Source organism: Cavia porcellus, unplaced genomic scaffold (genome assembly GCF_034190915.1).
Source record: "Cavia porcellus strain 051 isolate PalLab524CR breed Dunkin Hartley unplaced genomic scaffold, mCavPor4.1 scaffold_2, whole genome shotgun sequence".
Taxonomy (NCBI): Eukaryota; Metazoa; Chordata; class Mammalia; order Rodentia; family Caviidae; genus Cavia; species Cavia porcellus.
In genome coordinates this window covers 16,070,216-16,088,829 of record NW_026947485.1, presented here as the reverse complement: position 1 = coordinate 16,088,829, position 18,614 = coordinate 16,070,216, and the positions used below count along the sequence as shown (strand labels likewise).

The following is an 18,614-nucleotide window of genomic DNA, read 5'->3' as shown; positions in this document are numbered from 1 at the left end:
TTGTTGTTTTTAGGATTTGAGATTATATTCTATGTGAGAAGTCTGAGGGTGTGTTTCTGGATAGCCTTTTAGTTTTCACTTGTAAAGAGAAACAGACAAGGCAGAGTCCAAAGTGAAGACACAGAAAATAATAAGGTGAAAGAAAAAGACCCCCAAATTATCTCTGATAGCCCCAGATAAGATAATGCACCCATCCAATAAGAATGGGAAGCTGTGAAAAGACAACAGCCAGAGAAATAAAGAGGAGTGTCTCCATAATGGAAGTGCAAAGCCTATGGTGATTAATTTAGTGAGAATTTAAAGATGGCAGTGGAGCACTTATCAAAGTGTGATACCTTTCAGAGATGTGTGCCACTGCACAGATTGCACATGCGTGGCACTTTGCCTGAGAGTACGAAAGCTCTTGGAGATGAAATATATAGTAACAAAATAGGAAAACTGAATAGAAGAGTTGGAATGTAAAGGAAATGCAGAAAATTCTACAAAAGGGCGGGTAATAAAAGGTAATAAAAAGAAAAACAAAAGGTAATTCAAGAGATTTACAGTGTAAATATATTTGACACCTCACAGGACCAAAGAAATAGAGAAGGAAATATCAGTAATTCAAGACAAATTCCCAAATTGAAGATGCTGAGTTTTTAGATTGAAAGGGCACAGAAAGCATTTGGTATGGAATGTTGAATTCCCATGTATAAAGATAATTTTTGAACAGCAGCAGACACAGAAAAAACTAAGCAAGAATCCAGTAACGTACAGAAAATTAGATGTAAGAATGAGAGTAAAACCACAAAGTTCATTTCACTAGAAATTGTGGTATAACTATTTGGAGAGACGGGAAAAGGGAAGGAGATAAGAAGCTGAATCCTCATCTCTGCTGGTAAGAAATTAGCAGATCATCTGCCTTAATGTGAATCAGGAATTAGCAAGAGAAAGATTTGATTTAGAAATCTGGAGGTAAAATAACAACAAAACCTACTGCAATTTTTAAAAATCAGAGGCCTCTGGAATGCAGGAATCATGTCTTTGGGAAAAGACCTACTGTTTTTAATTATCAACCATGTAGAGCCGGTACTCTTGTAACTACATGTATTAACAATTTAACAATTAAAACGGAGCTAAAAAGTAGATAAGGATTCACCGGAGGTTTGCGTGGGACTCTAACAGCTGTGACACTAATGATTCTTCTCTTTCAGATTCCCGATACATTCTCCTGCCTGTCGTGTTACATCACCTCCACATTCACTTGCAAGAACAGAAGGACTTGATCATGTGTGCGCGTATCCTTAGCAACGTATTTTGTCTCATCAAGAAAAATAGCTCAGTAAGTAAATACAGGTCACAGTATGTAGTTCTCATCAAATGGCTTCTGCAAATAAAATTTTAAACATCTTTAGAGAAACCACACTCCAGAGGAACCCTTTGAGACTCACTCTAGTTTGCAGTGGGGCTAGACTTTCTGATTTCTCTTGAAAAGAATCTTTTAACCTCATGGGATTGCTATCACTCCAGATAACCGGGGTTTCCTAAACTTGTGTTTCAGGGAATAACTGAATACCAAACAAGGAAGTGAGACCCCTCCAAGCCTCCCGTATCTCTAATCTTGCCATGATGGAGGCTCTGGGGCAGGGATAAATGACTGCTTATGCAGTGAAGGTGCTGGGTCCTTTCTGTGAAGGGCTGCAGAGCGATGCCCAGACCCAGCCCTGTCCCCTGGGCCTCATCCCATGGAGCTTGCAGAAGCAGGGAACAGCCCGGAAACAACCATGACTCAGCCCATCTGTGATGTCTGAATTGTCACGGCTTTGGGGATTCCTTCCAATGTGCAGGACTCTTGGCGCAGTGCAGTTTTGTTAGCGGGGCCAGTGCACAGTAAGAAAATGATATGCTTGTGGTAAACCAGACCACTCATGGTCCAGACTCATGTTCTTAGCTCAGGGGCCTGGTGTGAAACCCACATAGATAAGATGCCCTGTTCCACTTCTGTCCACCTGTGGCTGTTCATTAGGCATTCTACTCATTGGGAGCAGTTTGGCTGCGAGTGCTGAGATTCCCATTTCTCTGCTTCTCACTTCTGTGCTATTGTTTCCCCATTTTTGTCCCTATTCTCACCAGCTTCTGAGGAGCTGGAATGGGACCCCAGGGGAGTGCAAATGGAGTTGGCGTTTGAGAGAAAAAGGCTAGCAGCTCTACACCTAATTGTCAGAAGAGGCACCTCCCTAGAAAGGATGATTCTGCCTGAGCCACCTCGTGACCAGGCTCTGGGATGACCTGAAACTGAGTGTAGCACTGTTGACAGGGAGGAGCCGTGTGTTCCATTTCATCACTCCCTCCCTACCTGGCAACAACAGATACGTAAGCCAGCCTGGTTAGCAGGTGTCTCCAGATTATAACTGCTGGAGGTAAAAAGTAAGCTGGAGGGAGGGGAGAGGAAAGAGAAATAAAAAGTACTAAGATGTGCTACATTACATGTACCAGTTTCCCATGGGTGAATGTAATCATTATATACTGCAAATGTATTAATAAAAAGAAAATTAAGGGGAAAAAGCAAGCTATGTAAAACTAAGTCTCAACAATAAGGGATGTGAGTTTTTTGTATTTCTCCTTGTCTGTTTGAATTTGGAAGCTGTAGTCAGATTTTGGATTTAGCAGATTAGGAATTCAGAGCAAAAATCATTTGATTGGCGAGAGAACCTTTGTAGTTTTCTTGTAAGTATAAGAAAGTTTATCATAAAATTATAATCAGAAGGTTCTTTTGAACTGTTTCTAACAGTAGGGAGCAATCTTCTTTGTAGGGAGTGTTTTTTACAGCGTTGTGTGTGCTGTGGATGTTATTAACCATGCTTCAAGAAAGCAGCTGCCGCAGCTGCAGCCCTAGCCCCTAACACCGCTCAGTAGCTAAGGTTGTCATGTAGACCGGTGGCTGCTTCCTAATGTTTACATGCAGGAATTCTTTTTTTTATCGAACTCATGACCATGCACTTGCAAGGCAGGCGCTTATGCCGCTGAACTAAATCCCCAGCTCCTTACATGCAGGAATTCTAAAAGAATCATTTTATAGGCATAGTCTTTTGCATGTAAACTCAAGTTTTGAAAAATGACTTGTGTGACTGCAGTGCTGAGAAAAGGAAATGTGAGCACCATTGGGAATCAAGGAAATTCAGACTTTCAGAGTCAGGAGAAACCTTCGGGAAGGAGTCAGGCTCAGAGGTGAACTGATTAACCCAAGATCACAAGCCCTGTGCCAGGCACAGCTGGCAGTCTGGATTAGTCAGCCTTGCTGCTTTCCAGGGCATCATCCTTGTTTGTTTGTTTGTTTTTTATCTGTACCTCTGTTGCCCTGAGCACAGCTGAGTGATGTGTCTTGAGGTAGCTGGTAACTTCTCTGAGCCTTTGTTCTCCGGAAGGTGGTCAGTCTTGGTCAGTCAGTCACTTAGGTGATGTGTGGTGTTTCAGAGTCTTTGGTTTTGCATTTAGAAATCGACTTTCACTTTGCCATTAAAGAGAGATTAAAGTGAAAATTAAGCCAGAATTTCTTGCATCCATTATTTTTTTTTTCTCTTAAGGAAAAATCTGTGTTGGAGGAAATCGATGTGATAGTGACCAGCCTGCTGGACATCCTACTGAGAACCATCCTGGAGATCACCAGTCGCCCTCAGCCATCCAGCTCTGCCCTGCGGCTCCAGTTCCAGGATGTCACTGTAAGATCATACAGTAAGAGATACCCAGAACAGGGCTTCGTGTTTTTGAAAGCTTCAGTGGCTTTTGGGTGGGCTGCTGTGAGAATCTGAGTAACCAGGCCCTGAGACAGTGATCTGTGAGCCCTTGAAATATAAGTGAGGCTGTCTTCAGTTTCAAAGAAAACTAGGAGAGGAAGCCTATTTGTTCAAAGACGGCAGCTTTTAATTTCAGAAAGTCAGTTTGGACATCAGTTCTTATTTTGCCCAGTTTGATGGATGACTTTATATCTCTAGCCAGCTTGGTAGCTTTCCATTGTCAGCTCAAATATCTACTTGCCGAAGAACCAAGGAGAGTGAAATAGAGTAACAGCAGCCAGAGGCCCTGAGTTCTCATTCTAGTCAGGAGCTTCCCTCTTCCGGACTTAGGTATCCTCAGCTGTGAAGTGAAATGAGTTCTCAGCGAGTAGATTCTAAGGGGCCTTCAGGCTTCCCTGTCTTAGGAATTCAGTGTAATGTGACTCATGTGAAATGTTAAGAAGTAATGTTACTGATAGGTTTCCATATGCACCTGTATGAGTATACACATACATGTTATTTACTTATTTTTGTGCTAGCGATCATTCCCAGGACCTTGTGCATACTACGAAAGCCTTCTACTACTGAGCTTACACATACACATTACAGGCTACCACACACACGTATTTTATTTTAAAACTCATTTTCAACTGATCAAAAATACTTTTATGCCTTTATGAAGAATAATATGCTTTCAAGTAAGTAGTATCATTTTCAAAAATGGCAATAGATGCTGAAGTATTTACAAAAGTGTTGGCCTTTTACCATCAGTTTTACCAGCCGTCTTCTATGGTTGGCTGTCCCATGATGTCCACCTGGTAATGCAGTTCATCTGTTTTGAATGCTGAGATTTTCTTAAAAGAACTGAACTCTGGTTTGGAGAAGTAAAATTAAACAATAAACTCTTTGAAACAATACAGAAAGGCTTCCTCTGTAGTAGCTGCACTGCCTCATTTAAAGAAAAGTAAATTACAGCTTCTCGTTGGTCTGACAGGATTTCATCTGTAAAACAGTGCCCACCTCAGTTTGTGTCCTGTCCTCAGTGCCTTACCTGATCCACAGTAGATGCCCCCACATAGTGTCAATGTTTCTTGTATCCCTGGAGTTTGTGGGTTTAAAGGTTTGGAGTTTCTTGTTTTCAACGTTTTGTTTTGCTTTTCAGTATTTTTTAACCTATAATTTTTTTTATTTTGTGATAAATTTAGAATTACTCCAGTAGGAGAAATAAGGTAAACATGTCCTCCTGCCTTTCTTCAGTGCTGATCTCTTGCAGAGTTAGAGATAAAATGGTATCACAACTGGGACACTGACACTGATAGAGTCAAGGTGCAGACTTTGCCTGCACCACACCAAGAGTCCTTCATGGTGCCCTTTGGTTGCCAAACCCAGTTGCTACCTTTGTCTCCTTCTTAAGTCCTGCCAACCCTAACCCTGTTCTCCACTTCTGTAATTTTGAAGTAGCAAGAATGTGAATTTATATATATGTTCATCCAGTATATGACCTTTTGTGATTGGCTTTTTTAAAAATTAGAATAATTCTCTGGAGAGCCATCTAGGTTGCAGTATGGATCCGTAGTACTTTTTTACGGCCAAGTATCACTCACTGGCACAGATGTACCACAGTGGGTTAAGCCTTCACCCAATGAAGACCAGTGGGATTCTTTCTAGATGTAAGCTATCATTAATAAAACTATTAGAAATGTTTATATGTAGGGTTTTATGGGACATAAATCTTCATTTCTGTTTTATAAATTCCCACATAGTAGGTAAAATGGTAGTCTTAATTTTTGTTTAAGAAACTGCCAAACTTTTTTTCCTAATGGAAGATATATGCAGTATGAATGTTCCAATTTCTCAATACCCCTCATCAGCATTAGTGTAGCCATTGTATTTTAGGGGAAGTGCATTCTGATAGGTGTATATAGCAATATATTATTATGATTTTAATTTACCCTTCCCCAATGGTAGTGGACATCCTATATATCTTTCACATAATTATCTACCTATATATCCTCTTCATTGAAAAATGTCTTTGTGTCTTTTACCCATTTTCTAACCAAATTACTTTTTTACTGTTGAATTTTGAGAGTACTTTATATATTATAGGTTTTATGTAGTTCATTCCTCAATGATGTGGCATACAAATATTTTCTCTCACTCTAGCTTGTTTTTATCCTCTTAAAAGGGTTTGCAAAATCAAGGTTTTTGTTTTTTCATTTCAATGAAGTTATATTGGTCAGCTTTCCCACTGCTGGGGCCAAATGTCTGACACCCACAGCTTTCAGAGGAGAGGTTTATTTGCCTCTCAATTTCAGAGGCTTCTGTGCATGATCAGCTGGCTCCAAGGCAGAAACATCGGAGCAGAAGGATGTGGCAGAGCCAAGCTGCTCACTTCATGGTGGCAGAAAGCAGAGTACAGGGAAAGAGAACTAAAGAATGGACTAGGAACCCCGTATAATTCCAAGATCACAACCCTGTGACCCACCCACATACTCCCTTAAAGTCTGCTCTACTAATCTCTTAAGCCAATCAGCTTAAGCATCCACAAGTTCAGTTTATTAAAATTTTTTGCTTTATGGATTATGCTTTTAGTATCAAGTCTAAGAACTCTTGTGGTTCAGTCCTGTATCCTGAAGATTACCACATCATTTTTTCTTTGAAGCATTGTAATTTTATAATTAACATTTACTCTATAAACCACTGTAAGTTAATTTCTGTATAACATATATCCTATCATTTCAGTACTTCTTTCAGCTTACTGTTAACATCTGAGGATGGTCTTTGCATGTTCAATTTGAGATCTTGATTCTCCGTGTTATGGATGACTTTCATTTGAAAGTTAAACATTTCTGTATTGTAAGATTCTATATTTTATTTAAGCTGTCTGACTTAGCTGACTGTATGTGATATCACTTGCCTGTGGAAGTAGAGGATGTCAACTTATTATGGCCAGATCATGGTGTAATCCCAGGTTGTCCCCTGGCCTTCCGTTGACCCGTGGGGGAAATGGGCTTGCTGGGATGCTGTTCGGGAAGGAGAGCTCTGGTCCTGCACATGGTCTCTGCTGACACCTTGACTGGAATGGCCTTAGTAACTGTTGAGCAGAAATGACTCTCCACCAGGCCTCCTCTGATGCCACCCAGTGGAGAAGGGAAAGTGTGCTTTGTTCCTGCAGTCCAGGCTCACCACGTTGTATTCACCACCACTGCCCACTGAGGGGGAAGGCACCTGCTCCCCATCAGGCTTCCTCTGACCGAGCTCACAGCCTCATGGGAGTGGAAGTTCAGCCTCGCACTTCACTTTGAAGATGTGTGTGTCAGTGAAGCCGGATTGGTTGTTTAGTTAGAGACAAGCAGTTATTACTAAAACTGTTGTCTTCCTCTCCTCCTTCTTTCCTGGTCCTTGGGCTACAGAATAGGCTTCCATAGGGCTTTTCTAGTGGGAAATAAAAATGTTGGTATTTTGGGGTTGCCCTCTCCTTCAGCTCCTAGTCTGGGATAAAGGAGGCAAAAAGAGAACCTAGAGAATTCGACACCATATCCGCCCTTGCATTCCGTGTTTCTGGGACAATCTGTCTTCTCTCTTCACTTTTCAGCCTTCTGTTTGTGATCTGAAACACCCAGTTGGTTAATTGTGCTTAGCAGGAATTGTACGAAGAAGTCCGCTTGTCCTTTCTTCCCAGAAGAGAAAGGAAGTCCCCTTCATTAAAATAACATTTTTAATGGTTTAAAGAGCTTAGATAATTCTGAAATTTTAATAGAGCAACAAACAGAGTTGTAGGAAATGCTAGACAGGGTTAAAGGCTGCCTGAGGTCATGAATGACAGTACTTTTTCAAACTGCTGTGTCCACATTGCAGATGTCTTACATTCCTATCTACAGTGTGATCGTCTTTAGGCCATCACAGTGTAATTCATAACACGTACAAGGCAAGAGACCCAAAGAGGGCAGGCAGTCAGCTTCCTGGTGACATTGGAGAGTGGGCGGGCAGGGTGGCCACACGGTGGACTAAACTGAAGAAAAATCACATCAAGTCCTTCTCCACACAACTCTGGTCCCTTGTGAGACACTCGTGAAGGATTGTGAGATGGAGCTTTTCAGGAAACACATCCAAATTATTTGGCATCTTTAGTTTTATGCTTTAAGACTTCCTCAAGCAGTCCTGGTTTGATTTCTGCTTTTCTTTTTCTTTGACTGTAGGGTGTTGCTCAAGTTACTAATATCTCTAATCGCTGTCTCTTTGTCTTTAAAAGAGAAAATAGTTGTTCATATACCAAAGTTAACATGTGAATTTCATTGAATTTGTGAAAATTTTTCAACACTCTCTGGTCTAATGAATAAATTTTAGCCATTAGTTATTGTAGTAACATTAGTAGTCACATTGATAGTGTCACTGTTGAAGAAGTGATAGTTGCGTTGTTATAATCATAACTAATTCACTGGTGAGAGTATGCATGGTTCATTCACAAAGTCAGTTCTCTCTGGGCATAGTCTGGTTTCCATCTCACTTTTCCCCAGAGAACAGGCTTGCTGAACCAAGGCTTTTTACTTGGTAGTCTTACGGAGCATGTTTGGCCTTTACAGGCATAATGCATCTATATAACATGTATAACATATACACATCCATGCTAAGTGGACTCACTGTGAATAAAAGCACTTCCCACAAGCCTGTCATGCTGAATTTTTCCAGTACTGTCCCGGAAACCTCAGTGCAAGGACTAATTTCCATTGTATCGTAATTCCAGATAGCAGTAGCCATGTTTTTGCTATTTAAAAGGATTATACTTTTTATTTTTCTACCAAGTGTTATTTAAACTTTAAAACACTCTTGCCAGTTGGGAGGGAAATGACATTGTAATCGGTTCCTTTCGAAAATTTAATTGTACGTAGAAGCAGACTGCATAAAGCAGCATAAAGAGCCATTTGCTTCACACCCTCAACTAATTGGACCCTAAGTTCCTTACACTTCATGTAAGTGCCTCTTTTAAAATAATTCTCCTGGTAACCCTTGCAGAGCAGGTGAGTCAGCCCAGCACAGGCGTGCCCCAGAGACCCCTCTGGTGTGCTGCCTGAAGTCTTCATGCACAGTGGCTTGTGGTTAGGGGAGAGGCAGGAGTGCAAGGGAATTTTGTAAGCAATATCTGGAACAAATCATGCATCGATATAATGGATGGTTTCTTAAAGGCTGTCAATGTAGTCATCTAATACTCTTGACAGTTATTGATAGAAATGTCCGTTATACTCAGTCTGTACTTAAAATGGTGCAAAGCCTTGAAGACCATGCAGTTTTAAAGGTAATTTGTTAAGAAACTGCCCACTTGAACCAAGTGGATTTTATCCAATGATGTTTTTATACTCATTCTTTATAAGTAATTGTGAGTTTAGGATTTTCTTATAGACATATTCATAAAATATCTTAAAAATACATTATAGTTGAAAAATGCATCAGTAAAATATTGGACATCTAACTCCACTTAATAGGGTTGAGTGTTCATGGAATTTCTAAATAGACTAAATGAATAAATAAAAGTGAATTGTGGAGGAAGATGTTGAGATTGACCACATGTCATTAATGTGCCAGCAGTTGTATATCAGAATTATGTTACTTGCAGTAGGCCTAAGCCAGATAAATACCTGGTTAATACCTGAGAGTCAAAGAAATATTCACATATATACAGTAACTGAAAGTTCATTTGCTATTGAGGTTTTTCTTACTAAAATTACTAAAATAACATAGTGTTTCAGACTCCAGAATGTCTCACTATTCATAGTATGCTGGGTTTAAACAGTTAAGAATATTAATCTAGTAGATGTATTAAAAATTGTATGAGTAGGATATGTAAAAAGTAAAAATGATCACTAGATGGGTTCCCGCAACCTAGATTTGCATTTTTAAATTGAGATACAGTTAATATATTGATAAATATGAACCGTGGTTATCAGTAGAGCCTAATATACTTAATGTATATTTAATTATAACCTCAAAGTACATTTCTTCTGTAATGTCTTCTGTAAAGTCAAAACAGTCTGGGAAGTAAGAAAGAGAGCTACTGAATCACAGAATTGTAGAGCCAGAGACAACTTGATTCTCACCCCAATTTTGTCATTTTCTAGCTGCGACACTTGGGATAAATTTCTGAACCTTAATAGATAATTACCTCTAACTTGAAGCTGATAATGTCTATCCAACATGTCTGTTACAAAGAATGACTCCACAATGGAATCAAAGCATAGTAACTAACAGTGTCATTCTATAAATCAGTGTTGTCTCATGTCTTTTTATGTCTATTTATGTATAATTATAGTAAATTGTGTGTTTAACATGTACTTTTTCATATGTTATGATACACATCAATGTACGTACTTGTGAGCCACCATAATAATCAGGATAATGAATGTGTCCATCACTTATAAAAGTTTTGTTATGTCCGTTTTTATTCCCTCTGCTTTGCTCTTCTCTAGCACTGAATGTCCATGCACTGAATGTCCATGCAACTACTGACCTGCTTTTTTGTATTAAATTACCTGTCACTGTAGCTGTTTGCATTCTCCATGTTGAATAGTATCATATAGAAAGTTATTATTGTTGGAGTTTTAAGCTTTTGTTTTTCCTTGGCAGAAACCAGGGATATTATGGTTTATTTTATACAACATCTTTATTTGAGTTTCATCTCTGAGGAGCGTTCCATTGTGTACATGTACAGTACTACAGTGTCTGTATTCATTTATCTGTCGGTAGACATCCAGAAAGTTCCTCAGTCCGACTGTTTTGTTCCACTTCGGAAGTTTTTGTTTTTAACACTATTAATAGTCTTCCAAGCTTGTTTCGCAGTAAGTCTACATCCCCAGCACTTTTGTCTTACTTTTAGAAGATAGTTTCACTGGATAATAACTTCTGAGTTGATAGTTGTCATTATTTTTCCTCCTTTTCATTACTCTAAAGATACTGTTTTACTGTTTTTTTCTCTGGTGTTAACATTTTCTCCTTCTCACTGGCTATGAGCAATTAAATTATGTACTTTAGTGTGATTTTCTTGTTGTTTCTTGTGCTTGGGTTTATAGAGCTTTTTGATATTTATGTGGATAGGTTTCAAGCAATTTGCAGCACCCCCCTCCATGTCTTCAATTACTTTTGGAATCACAAATGACATGTATATTCTCCTTCTTAACGTTGCCCCTTTATTCACTGACTTTTTTCCTCTCTTCTTTTCCCTCAATTTTCTGTGTGATCTAATTTAGAGAATTTCAAGTGTAATAATCTATTATCTGCAGTGTCCCGTTCGGTGAAGCTTTGTCTCACACTGTGTGTCTGTTTAGCTTTATTGCCAGTCCTCCGTGAACGCTTGGTATTGTTCTTGCTCTTTCAGATAGTTACTTTCTTAGTGTGGGTGGTTTTCTCACACACATGCACTAAATTACTAATAATTTTCTTCAAATTTTACATTTGTATGAAGTATCAACCTGTTCATTAGCAAGATAATGCATTGAACTTTGGGGATAGTTTTACTGGCCCGTATGAGTTAGTATTAACTAACTAATTAATTAATGTACAAGAATAACTATACCTTATGTCTGTCCATTGCAAATTACTGTCCACATGCAAAGAACCAACCCGATCTTTGCTTGCCTGACGTGGCTATGATGTTATATCTTTGGGATACCTGTGGCATGTGATGGACATGTATTTCACTGTGACAGCCCATAACTGTCTCTGTTGGAAAAAATCCTACTTCTCAGAGTTTTTAGTCTTGAAATTCATGTGTGAGCCTATTGTCTCTTCTCATGTAAACTCAAAAAAACTAATTGCCAATTAAACTGCACTTCGTAAATGTACAATTAGTTACCACCGATTGCTTCTCCTATTGTGTTCGTATTGTTATTACTCTACTTAAAAGTAGATGAATTCTGTACTGAGTAAAAATGGCTATACTATAAACAAAAGAATTTTAGCAGATACAGTCATGCATGCCTGTAATCCCAGCACTCTGGGAGGCTGAGGTGGAAGGATTGTAAGTCTGAGTCCAGCCTGGACAATTTAGCACCTCAACAAGACTCTGTTCCAAAATTTAATTAACTAATTATTAATAGAACTGGAAACATAGTTCAGTGTGAAGTCCCTGAGTGCAATCTCTAGTATTACACAAAAATTTTTTAGAAATTACATGTGTATTAAGAAATGTAAGTGATAAAAATTTTATGTAAGCTTTCACATCTACAGAATTCTGCACATATTTTTTTTTTCCATCTTAGGTGCTTTGTAGGAGCAAATCACATACAGTTGAAGCACCAAGAATAGTTTAACTTAAAACTGTTTTCTAGAGAAAACTGGTACCAACATTCTGTACTCTGATGAGTTGTAGGTCATGGGAATTAAAAATGGAGCATAAAGTTATAGGAAGAACTTCGTAGTGAAAAAGACCTGGGGATTGATAGCTACAGTCCTGCTGCTGTGTAGTCACGTGATTTGGAGCAAGTCTTGTGGCCCTTTTGAACCTAAGCATTGACATGAGGCTTAAATTATGCAATGAATGGAAGTATTTTAAGTGCTCAGTAAGTGGTCGTAAACTGTGTCCATAAGTGTTTGGAGTTACTTGCCAAATGAAAAAACTTCTGGCCAAGTAAAAACACCCATCTTAAAAATGAACATGCATATATCCCAGGTAAGTGGTGATCACTGCAGGGAGAAATTTTGGCTGTGCTATTTTAAGTAATTTAAATTAAGACTTCACAGGATGAATTTGGATCACAGTGACTTTTTTGAAGTATTTTCTTTGAGCATAGTCCATAGGAAGTTACTGATGTTCATTTATGTCCTTCCTCAAAAACTTTGATTTTTTTTTTTAATTAGGGAGAATTTGTGGCCTGTCTCCTGTCCCTATTACGACAAATGACAGACAGACATTATCAACAACTTCTTGATAGTTTTAACACAAAGGAAGAGCTAAGGGTAAGTGACATTTTAAGTTACTTCCTTTAATGTATTTTTCGTTGTTGTTTCTCTTGTTCTTATTCATACTATTCAGATAGTTTCTTGACAGTTGTTGTGTCTTCATTAAATTCTAAACTGTTTTCCTCGGCTTCAGTCACAGATCTGTTCATCTATCTGTATTGGTTCTGTAACATTTCTGTACTCAAGCGAAGCAATTAACTCTTATTTTGGAGAAGGACATAGGATTTGAAATACTTACCATAAAAGTTCAGCAAACTACAAGCAGTGACAGAGTGAGGAAGTAAAAAGCAAGTAGGCTAACTCTATGTAGGTTAGAGCTGTTACCTTAATATAAAGGGAAACCGTGTAACCATATTGGCTGGTTTCATCCATTTAAAACCATAATAGGAAGTTTTGACTACAACTTTCTGTCTAGAGATGCAGAGTTGTATTTCATATTCTTTATCAACCATCATCTAATCAATATGCTATGCTAGTCTGGCAGGCTGACATTAAATAGAAAATAAGAGTGTCTAAAAATTCAATATTTGCTGAAATTTGGAGAATTGTAGTGGTTCCTTTATCATATCCCTAAAAGCTTAGAAATTGATTATCCTTAGTCAGAGAAATGACCTGTCATCTGCCCTTCCTTACTTTTATTTCTCTTTAATCTCTTCAGTTTTCCAGACCCTTTGCATATAGAAACCATTGTGTTGGGAGGAGTGCTTAAATGCTGAGAGGTGGAGAATTATAGACAAGAGCAGTGATGCTGCAGTGTTTGCTTGAGGGGAAGATCTGTAGATGTTTCAGGTAGATAGCGCACAGGGTCATTTAGTGATTTTTAAGTGCCTGGAAGATACTGCATGATCTCAGAAGAATCTTTTTATTACCTTGGAGATGTTGACAAGCTGAGTTATATAAAACAAAGAATGATTTGGGGCAAACACAATCTTTCTGCCATTAGCTAATTGGCATATGGCATCATGTCTTTCATTCTGATGTTCAATCTTGAGTGTAGGATTAAAAATACATAAAAGGCCTTAGAACTTACCCACTCTGAATACAAAACCCCATGCATCAAAAGGAAGATAATTTTGTGGGTTACTTTTATCAAAAACTGACTGTTTAACACAGTTAAGGAATAATTAGTTTGTGCTTAAGAAGTCTATGCCTTCATATTTCAAAATTTCCCATAAAATGAAGTACATATTTTTATAGACCACAAGAATTAAAAGGTAGGAAAAAACATAAATTAAGATGTTTGGTTAACCTAGGTATTGAGTTTTATGTTTTATTACTCTCGCTGTCAGTACAGCAAGGGGAAATAATGAGTGAAGTATTTCATGTAGATTTCATTTCACTCTTCCAGCACACCTTTTCAAAGGACATCTGTTTCCTTCTCAGAATTAGCTGGGCCTTCAGATGAGAGTTATTCCATGATGCTAAATTATTCATCTGAAGATCAAAATTCTTCCAATTCCAGAAAGAGAGTATGGTTCATGTACTGTATATGATAGTATAGTACTCGCAGTAGGATCTACAGAGTAACCCTGGGAAGGCCAGAAACTACTCATATTCAGATCAAATTTTCTTGCCAAATAGATAATAAGACCAAAAAATTATAGAGCTACTTTGGACTTTGGTGTTATTCAGAAATGGAACTGAGAACCTTAACACTAAACATTTTATGTATAATTTAATATGCACCAGGCACTATTCTGAATAGCCGATTAATATTAGCACGTTTACCTCTCAGAAGGACCCCATGAGGCAAGCGCCCATTACTGTATGATAGATGTCAGTTAACCGATTCAACATTCATTAAGCATGTTGCCTAGATAGTGGGACTACCAAGGCTAATCAAACAGTCTCTTCCTAAGTGCATCTAAATAGTGAAGTTACGAGGATATTGCAAGATACAAACTTTGGTGATGATAGTTTATAGTTACACAACACTTCCCTACCCCACCCCAACTACTGAAAGCTGGATATGTGGTAAACACTTTTGTAGCATGCCCTCCTGTGAAGATTGATTAATGTTGTTATCCTGAGTCATTGGAAAACTAGGAATTCTTTTATCTTGAGCTCTTTGCTCAGACAACTAAACTCACCCTTTCCCCTGAACTTCCCTAAACCAAAATCTTTGCCATCAAATTGTGTAACATTTCATTTGTCAAATCTTTAAAGAAAATAAGGCATTTCTTGTTATAGAGGCATCTGAAAAATGCCAAATTAGTAGAGGGTGGTTTTTGAAGATTTTGATATCTACACTTAGGTTACAAATTAAATAAGTAAAGAAATTATCAATAAGGCAAGATATAAATTATTATAGTGATAGTTAATGGAAAAATAAAATTGGTTTTAGGATCAGACACAAAAAACTGAACAAAACTGTACTATTTTTAAAAATAAGTCAAAGTATACATGTAACCTTTTTTCCAATGCTACAAGTCCTAAAGCGTGGTGCCAGGATCTGCTTGGCCTCTGGGCGAGATCCTCAGGCTGCTGCAGTTCACGGTGAACAGTGGAAGTGCAAGTGGGCGTGTGCAAAAGCCAGAGCGCACACTAGGGGTCCGCTTGCTTTGTAACCCGCCCACTCGGGAAGACCACTTCCGTGAAAGGGCCCTGAGCTGTGTGTGAATGCTCTGCCTCTGAGACCTGAGTACTTCCCACGAATGCCACTTGGAGGAATTCAGATTCTGACACAGGAATTTTGATGGGGAAGCTATTGTTAATGCTTGGCCATGTTTCTTCTCAACTGCTCTCTGTGTGCCATCCACATCTAACCTTGGTAAAAACAGTTTGATTCCATTGTTCATATTGTTCTGCTCCTTTCTTTCCATGTGGCAATGTCTCTTGAATATTACATATTCCAGAGCCTCATTTTTCTGAAGCTCATTAAAAGCATGGTCCATAATTTAACGATTCCCATATGACGAGCATTCAGGATGTTTCTGGTTTTTGTCACTAGAAAGGGTCTTGCAGTAAACATACATATGCATAGATCTCTATGGACTTACACCCTTTTTGTTATAGAACAAATGGCCAGAAGTAGAATGGTTGGTCAGAGGATATATACATTTTAAGTTGTAATTGATACTGATAAGCTATATATAAAGATTTATATTTTTTTGCTCTTCACCATTAGCACCACTGCTTTTTCCTTTATCCTTACTATTTCAAAGAAAGATTTGTCAGCCTTTCCTAGTGGTTCACTAAATCAAAATAAATTTTGAAAGTATAAAGTTCTCACATACCTACAAAGACAAATGGTGTTTTAACTCCATTCCTGCTTGAAGAACCTGGGGGCCTGTAGGGTCACTGTTGATGTGGCTTCTGGCTCTTTGAACAGTGAGCTCTTTCTTCTCCCTGGCCCTCAGGTACTTGTGTGTGAGTGGCCTTGTCGCAGTGTCAGGACACGGTTGTGTGGGAGTGAAGAGCCGAAGGCTGGCACTCTGTATTTAATTTTTCCTTTCCTAAAGTTCCCATAGAACTTTCCATTATTTTAAAATGAACAAAAGCCAATTCAAGGTAGTGATTAAGTATTTTTTTTCTCCTTCTGTAGTCAGTCATGTTTTATTATACACCCACTGTATTCTGGGGGCTAAAGTTTTGTCCCTGTCGTGGGTATTTTATGTATATCCAGCATGAGACTCCCTGTTCTTTGTTTGATTATGACTTTTCATATAGAACCGTGGGGAATCTTGCTGTAAGTGTGAGATTATACAAATTCTGGAAGTAAAGCACTGTTATAATTTTTCACCATCTGCCATATACTGGCCCACGAGCCTTCAAAGAATCATACTTGATTAGAGCTTAATCCAACTTTAAAACTCTGAGCACTTGCCGTTAGCTTCAGGGCAAAGTACAGTCTCTGTCACCTTGTCCCCATCCTCAGTCCATTCAGCTGTGTTATCCTCCAGCCCCTTTCCAGCATTCTTCACCCCAGCCACTTAGGACCACTCACATATTCCTAACAAATCATTATATGATTTTTGGTTCATTTTAATAATAAATAATTATTAAAAATACCTATTCCACCACAACTTCATTTTCAAATATGTAACCCTGTTCATCTTTTACCTAATTTCTGCTCATACTACAAAATCTAGATCAGATGTCCCTTTCTTGATGAAGCCTTCACAGGCTGTAGTCCACCTTGTCTGATATTTTACCGCAGTACACTATGATTATTTGCTTGAGTTTTCCATGACTGTGGGCTCCTTGAGAGTAGGGAGCATGTCTTTGTAAAGCACAGAAACCTAGAACAAAAAATCTTTGTTGCATGAATGAGTCCTTTTAATAAAACTCTGCCTGCTTCAACAAAAGCATATTTTCCTATATAATTATTTTGACATACTGTCTTTGTTTTAATGTATCAATTTAATAAAAATAATTTATCGCATTCAAAAGATTGAAGATCATTTTAGAATTATTTCCAAGAATAAAGATTCAATTTTAATGATGTAGATAATAATTACCAATTCTATTTAATTGACTTTGAACCTATATCTAAGGTATTACACATTTAAATTTTATAGCATGTTTTAAAAATAGCATCTGACTGTACTCTAAATCATAAGTAAAAGGAATGTTTCCGGAAGACTCTCTTCTGTTGATTGCTCTTGCTCTGTCTACCTGCCTCAAAATACTTTATTTTATGGACATCTTAACTCACATTTCATGGTCTAACAGTTCCTCTTTCTGTGTTTTACCAATTCGGACTCATAAACCCGATTTCTATCTTTTGCCAATTTCATATCATGGTATCGTCTGTAAGTGCAAAACCCTTTTTATGTGGTACTCAGAACAACACAAATATGAGCCTCTACACATCTGCACATCTACCTAAAACTCCTCAATGTTTCCATGTTGCCCTTAGGGTAAATTCCCCAACTTCTTATCATAGAAAAGTTTGAAGTTTTTTTTTTAGCTTTTATTTATACCTCTCTACTTACCGTGTGTTTCTTTGAGCTCTCTTTGTCTTTGTCCTCATTTATCTTTCATTTTCCCCTAATCATCTTCCATCCTTTTTCTTGCTGATCCCCATTGCAGTACCCCTTCTCTGTTTGGAAATGGTTTGCTTCTGCCTCACAGAATGATCTGAATCCCTAAGTGTGCATTTAGCTGTGTGGTTAGCGAATTCACACTTGTCTAGGCACAAGCTCCATGAAAGCAAAGAAATCGTTGCACTGACCTGCATGGTGTGTCTTGCCACAGGCACTCCATAAATATTTGCTGTGCTAGTAAATAAGGGAATGTTTTCTGCCTTACCAGGCATCCCCAGCATCCAACATGGTGCCTGGCGCGTGGTAGAGCACTTGGAATTTATAAATGAATAAATGTCTGTGGTGATTTCAAGAATCATAGCAACTACTCCTGCTGTTTTGTTTATTTGAAGATAGGGCTTTTGGGGGGGTTTTGGAAGACTTTCACAAGAATTTCTTACTTGAACCGCTTGTGCTACAGAAAAAGTAATTCTCCAAAGTAGCACCTCCTTTTCTCTGTTTTGAGTCCTGATTTGAAGAATACAAGTCATAAGGTTAAGTCACAATGTTCTAGTGCATAAACAAACAGAAACTCATTCCCAGGTTGTCAGTTTTAAAGTAGTGGCATGTGAAGCACTTACTTTTGTTGTGGAATGTTGTAGCCATGGATGTGTTTTTGTGCTATCAAAAGAATCTATAAATTAAATGTGCAAAATAATTGTATCTAAGAAAAAGCATACATGTAGTGAAATGATCAGGGTTGAAAAGTACATAAAGGACAGACGAGGAAATGCCAGGTTTGGGGCAGGGAGGAGATGCTAGGAATGCAGCATTCAGGTCTTACTAATTGATTTACAATTTTAGAACAGAGTGGAAAATGAAGCAAATGCTTCCTAAACTGAAGTATATGTAAGTATCACATTGGAAAGTATTTGTGCTTCCCCAG

The 18,614-nt window shown here is 38.2% G+C and overlaps 1 protein-coding gene across 7 annotated transcripts in view; it reads left to right on the top strand.

Annotated features, from left to right (window-relative positions):
- Positions 1 to 18,614, top strand: part of Dock4 (dedicator of cytokinesis 4) — a 418,252-nt gene that overhangs the window by 323,329 nt on the left and 76,309 nt on the right. For all 7 annotated transcript variants that reach the window (XM_063238782.1, XM_013152428.3, XM_063238800.1 and 4 more), the window contains exons 24-26: positions 1,194 to 1,321; positions 3,564 to 3,698; positions 12,600 to 12,698. In XM_063238782.1, the coding sequence (XP_063094852.1) occupies positions 1,194 to 1,321; positions 3,564 to 3,698; positions 12,600 to 12,698 (362 nt within the window). The remainder of the gene's footprint in view (positions 1 to 1,193; positions 1,322 to 3,563; positions 3,699 to 12,599; positions 12,699 to 18,614) is intronic.